Source organism: Nicotiana sylvestris, chromosome 2, assembly GCF_000393655.2.
Source record: "Nicotiana sylvestris chromosome 2, ASM39365v2, whole genome shotgun sequence".
Classification (NCBI taxonomy): domain Eukaryota; kingdom Viridiplantae; phylum Streptophyta; class Magnoliopsida; order Solanales; family Solanaceae; genus Nicotiana; species Nicotiana sylvestris.
Window position 1 is genome coordinate 165021007 of NC_091058.1, and position 6349 is coordinate 165027355.

Sequence of the window (6349 nt, forward strand, 5' to 3'; positions counted from 1 at the left end):
GGCTCACCCCCGACCTTGAAGGGTGTTGATTCAAAGAAATTTGTACAAAAACCATTCCCATTAGATGCCGCTCCAAAGCCCATCTCGAAGAAACTCAGAATGCCCAATCTACCGCAAGTACAATGGAACCTCGGATCCTAACAAGCATGTCACAACTTACACTTGTGCCGTAAAGGGGAATGACCTGAAGGATGACGAGATCAAATTCGTCCTGTTAAAAAAGTTTGGGGAATACTCTCAAAGGGACCATGATGTGGTATCACAACCTAGCTCCGAATTAAATAGACTCATTTGCCATGATGGTAGATTCCTTCATAAAGGCACATGCCGGTGCCATCAAGGTAGCTACAAGGAAATCCGACGTCTTCAAGATCAAACAAAGAGAAAAAATGATGTTACGGGAGTTCGTATCTCGCTTCCAAAAGAGCGAATGGAGTTACCACTAGTTTCCGATGCCTGGGCAGTGCAAGCCTTCACCCAAGGCTTGAATGAGCGAATCTCGGTGGCTTCGAAGTAGCTGAAGCAAAATTTTGTTGAATAACCCGTCGTGACTTGGTCGGATGTCGACAACTGATATCAGTTGAAGACTAGGGTCGAGGACGACCAACTGGGAGCCCCCTCAGGCTCGGTATATCAAAGCACACTCCTGGCAAAGAATCCAAAGCCAAACAAGGAAAGGTACCAACCATATACCGAAGATAGGAGAAATGCCCCAAGGCATAACATACCCCAAAATGATCAAAGAACGGACCGAGGTCAGAATCCTCGGGGACTCGTGAGCAGAGCCAAATTCAATAGGCATACAGGATCAATGGAGGCACCCCGCCTGTCGGAATACAACATCAATGTGGACATTTCAGACATCGTATCCGCCATCAATAAAATCAGAGACACCAGGTGGCCAAGACCTGTACAATCAGATATGGTGCAGAGGAACCCCAACTTAGTGTGCGAATTTCACGGCACACACGGTCATAGGATCAAAGATTGCAGGCAGCTCCGAGAAGAAGTAGTCCGGCTACTTAGCAAAGGGAACCTCCAAGAGTTCCTTAGCGACCGAGCCAAAAATCAGTTACGGGAAAAAGAGGCTAATAGGAAGAATGAAACAAATGAGCTGTGACATGTCATCCACATGATCATGGGAGGAATCGATGTCCCACAGGAACCCACTATCAAAAGAATAAAAATACCCATCACTAGGGAAAAGCGGACTCGAGGTTACATACCCAAGGACCCTCTCACATTTAGCGACGAGGACATCGAGACCCTGTCTCAACCTCATAATGATGCACGGGTAATTTCTTTCCTTGTAAATACATTTCAAAATTAAATGTGTACTTTTGGATCCAGGTAACTCGGCCAACATTATCAGGTCAAGGGTCGTGGAGCAGCTCGGACTGATCGACCAGATCGTGCCAGCCTCTCGAGTCCTCAACGAATTCAATATGGCGAGCGAGACAACTAAAGGGGAAATCACCCTCCCGGTCAACGTGGCTGGAACAACACAAAATGCCAAGTTTCATGTCATCGAAGGAGGCATGAGGTGTAATGCATTGACCGGGAGGCTATGGATACACTGCATGAGAGCAGTACTATCAACCCTTCATCAAATGATGAAGTTTCCGACAAAGGAGGGAGTAAAAACCGTGTATGGAGAACAACACGCAACAAAAGAGATGTTTGCGGTGCATAACGTAGCGCCGGCATCGATGCCTTTGACATCGAAGGAGCCACAGGATAAGCAAACAGTGAAATAGCAATCACAGAACACATTCTCGGCTATACCTAAGTAAAACAAGTAAAGGACTGTGTCATGTCCCCGGAGCAAACATTGAAAGCATGCTGAGGTTCGAAGCACCATCACCACTAAGGTATGACTATATACCTTTTTATTTACATATTACACTAACCTTTGCGCACGTGTCTAATCAAAATAGTCGAGGCACCGTCCAGCTCGAAGACCTTAAGGTTTCAAAGAATACTTTTCACTCTTTTCCTTCGATTGGGTTTTATCCCAATAAGGGTTTTACCGACAAGGTTTTTAATGAGGAAACATCTATATGCTACCTAAGGAGAACATAACAAGTATTCAAGGCTTCTCTTCGATCAACCTCGAACACTGGGGGGCATCCCCCGGAAGATCACCTTCTTGAAGAAGTCAAGATGAGCCAAAAAAGGGTCTCAATAGGAAAGTGATGTATCAGTCCAAATGGTCGAATGAATCATGTCCGCATAGAATAATTGAGCCTTTGATGGCAAAAACATGTATACTTGTGCCAAGTAATCAAAGAGTATTTTCTCCTCCATCAAAATGCTTTATGTTTCAAAGAAGTATGCTACCTTTACAAAAATGGCTTCAGAGCTTGAAATCTCCGAACACTCGGGGACTGACGCCAAAAACTTGAGGCCACATGACCTTCGGGTCGAAAACTTCGAACTCGCAAGCCCTCAATAAGGAAACACCAAGTTTACAAAGAAAGACTCCAAAGCCAAAAAACTTTTGACGTCTCGGGGACTGTCGTCAACCGTCATCCCATCAAACGATCAGAAATTCAAGGTCGTAAGACCCTAAGTGGGCAACCTCGAGCCCGAAAGCCCCCCATGCGGCAACACCAAAAATTGTAAGACCTCAAGTAAGGCATGAGTTATACTTGTACCAAGTAACCAAAACTGTAAGACCTCAAGCAAGGCATGAGTTACACTTGTACCAAGTGACCAAATCTATAAGACCTCAAGCAAGGCATGAACCATACTCGTACCGAGTAACTCATCTATAAGACCTCAAGTAAGGCATGTTAAAATTTGTAAGACCTTACAAAAGGCATAATCCCAATCGTAAAGTTAAGTCTATAAATCCGAACTTATAAGACCCCTAAAAAGGCATACCCTCGATATAGATGCCGAAACTACTTCACTCGGGACTAAAAGGCTCCGGCCAAACGCAAAGACTAGCGTCAAAAGGCTGTAGCAGCCGAACTAACGCAACTTGGGGACACCTGACCGTCACTATAAAATCATAGGCCTTAAATTACTTTGAAAAAACTTCTAAAAGAACCGGTTAATCAGGATACTCTCGGCATAAGAAAAAGAGCTTCGATCATATCAACTCCAAACAATAGGCTTCAAAATAATTCAGCCATCGAGTGAAACCTCCCGAGGTGCTCATTTATCGCTACATAACGACTCACTATCGAGGCTCTTATCAAGCCGTTGAAGAGCCGACCGAACACAAAATTACAAAAAGCCTTTAGCGAGGGAAAATAAAGCCTATTTTAAGAGGTCGTACTGACCCAACGCGTAAGAGCCACTGTCGCTAGCCTACATTAAAAGGTCGTACCGACCTCACGCGTAAGAGTCACTATCGCCAGCCCACATTAAGACGCCGTACCGACCCTACGTATAAGATCATAAGAGCCAGCTTAAATTTCAAAAACTTAAGGGTCAATGAGCTCGAGTCGAAAATCAACTCAGAGACTGCACCCGAAATAGTTATCTAAAAACGCCTAAGGGCAAATGCGTAAGAGCCACAGTTGCCACCTTAAAATTAAAGGTCGTACCGACCCTACGCGTAAGAGCCTACGGGCCAGCCCAACCTGCCTTAGGGTCGAATTGCAAACCCAAGGGTTCTACCTCGAATGAAGGATAAGACCGAAAGGTTTCCTTTTATACTTATATATGAAAAAAATACAAAAACTCCATTTACAAAGTTCTCTAAGAACATTGTACAAGGTATCGAAAGGGAAAAAAAAGCTTAGTCCATCTCCTCCTCGGGGACTGTAGCCCTATCGACCCCTTCCTCATTATCTTCGGCATCAGACAAAAGGAACTCGACATCATATTCATCCGCCTTTGCCTACTTTATATCTTCCGAGTGATCGAAGCCCCTAGCATGGATCTCCTCGAGGGTTTCCCTCCGAGATTTGCACCGGGCATATTCATTGCTTTTGATCTCCCAATCAGAAGCTCCTTTGAGCTCAGCTCGTGTGTTAGCGTCGTCTTTTAAATACACTGCCACTTTCTTGTTGGCCATAGCCCGAATCTCTTCAGCTTCGACCCGGGCATCCATGACCTCGACCTTCATCTCCAACAGGTCGGACTCGAGATTTGTAATACTGCTCGTCTGAACCATGCTGTTTTCACAGGCATTCCGAAATTGTACCTCAAGAGCAAACACCTTGGCCAAAGCATTCTTCTTGGCCGCAATATGGGCATCCACCTGAGCCCTTATATCGTTACACTCGTGCTTGTCCTGGCCAACCTTGCCCTAAAGGCATTCAAGATCCTTTGTCTTGCTCTGCAACTAAAATATCAAAACATTAGTCTCCGAATATAGAAGAAGATGCATGCACTCCCTCAAAGCAAAGTCTAACTATTTCTTAAGGCGGCTTTCATAGTTCAGGATCCAAGTCACCTCATACTGCAGGTATACCAACTCATCTCCCCTCTTATCACAAAGAAGCCTGAGGGATTTCTCTCGATCCAAGGCTTTCTTCAACCTGGCTCCACAACAGAGCAAATCTGACTTGAGTTTGTCAAAAACCTATAAAAAAAGAAGATCAGTAAGTAGGTGAAAATGCAAAACTGAGAAACCAACAACGTTAAACAAAGCTCACCACAGAACAAAGTTGTTGAGCCTCTTCAAAGGTTGAGCATGCATCTACTGGCCTGGCCTCACCGGCCCTAGTTGAACTAATCTTGGTGGAGACATGGTCGATTGAGACGCCGCTTGATCTAGGCGGTCCTTGGCCTCGAACATCACTTGAAGTGCCTTTGATTTTAGGCGATGATGACGGCTGAACACAGGTATCCCTCGAAGTACCTTCGATGGGAAAGGAAGATGGTGGTAAAGGAGGAACCACTTTTCCAAGGCTAGAGGCCTCAGATGCCGTAGGCTCAGCTGATATAGCTTCTTTCAGCCTTCGAGCAGGCCTTGCCTCATGGTGAGCATCCTTATCCTTCGAGGACTCCTTTCGTTTGTTATCAGTCCTCGACCCGAAAGCCGACTTCTTCCTCCTCCCCGAGGGGACACAACCTCATCTCTGAAAATCTCCAATGCCTACGGTAACGGAATTAGTACACATAAAAGAAAGCACCTTTCAAAGAAAGCAAGCCACACACAATGTAACGTGATGTTTTGCCTCCCATCTACCCTTGGATAGATCTTGCCACTTACGCTCGTCATAGGTCGAATGGGCTGTTAGCTTCCAAGCCCAATCCGCCAGGTCGGGAACCTCGTATGGCATCCACGGGGTTGCTGCAAAAAAAAGCGTCTTTACAAAATATGTCCCCATCTTGAGCAAACCAGATGTAGTGGCCTTAGATGATGTGATCACATGTATTATTTCTATCTACGGTAGGGATGCTTCGGTATTATTTGATCCATGGTCTACATATTCATATGTGTTATCTCTGTTTGCTCATTTCCTGGATATTCCTCGTGAGTCCTTGGGTACTCATATCTATGTGTCCACTCCTATGGGGGATTTTGTGGTTGTGGATTGGATCTACCAGTCCTGTGTGGTTACCTTCTATGGTTACGATACTAGAGCGGATCTCCTGTTCCTTGACATGATCGACTTTGAGGTCATCTTGGGCATGGATTGGTTATCTCTATATCACTTCATCCTTGACTATCATGCCAGTACTGTTACTTTAGTGATGCCAAAGTTGCCAAGATTGGAGTGGAAGGGTTCCTTCATTAATTCATCTAGTCGGGTCATGTCTTTCATAAAGGCTCGACATCTAGTCGAGAAGGGTTGTTTGGCGTATCTAGCATATGTTCGAGACACCACTACAGAGACTCTGACGATTGATCCAATGCTAGTAGTTCGAAAGTTCGCCAATATGTTTCCTTTTGACCTTCCAAGTATGCCATCAGATCGTGATATTGATTTCTGCATTGATTTGGCTCCAGAAACCTAACCTATATTTATCCCATTATACCGTATGGCTCCGAAAGAGTTGAAGGAGTTCAAGGAGCAGCTTGAGAAGTTGTTAGCAAAGGGGTTTGTTAGACCTAGTGTGTCACATTGGGGTGCACCAGTGTTATTTTTGAAGAGGAAGGATGAGACAATGCGGATGTGCATTGATTACCGCCAGTTGAACAAGGCTACTATCAAGAACAAGTACCCGTTGTCGCGCATTGATGATTTGTTCAACCAGTTGCACGGTGCTAGGATGTTCTCTAAGATCGAGTATCAGTTGAAGATTTGGGACTCAGATATTCCGAAGACTGATTTCCGTATAATAAATGGCTATTATAAGTTTCTGGTGATGTCCTTTAGCTTGACTAATGCCCTAGAGGCATTTATAGACTTGATGAACATGGTGTTCTGGCCTTATATTGATT

At 44.8% G+C, this 6349-nt stretch overlaps 1 protein-coding gene across 1 annotated transcript; it reads left to right on the forward strand.

The window, feature by feature from the left end:
- The first annotated feature begins 5475 nt into the window (after positions 1 to 5475).
- LOC138885921 (uncharacterized) lies at positions 5476 to 5922 on the forward strand. The gene has a single exon (XM_070166924.1). It carries the CDS (start codon positions 5476 to 5478, stop codon positions 5920 to 5922), a length of 447 nt encoding a protein of 148 aa, XP_070023025.1.
- The last annotated feature ends 427 nt before the right edge of the window (positions 5923 to 6349 follow it).

Coding starts and splice junctions, on each gene's coding strand:
- LOC138885921 (XM_070166924.1), top strand. CDS start 5,476: ATGGGGGATTTTGTGGTTGTGGATTGGATCTACCAGTCCTGTGTGGTT.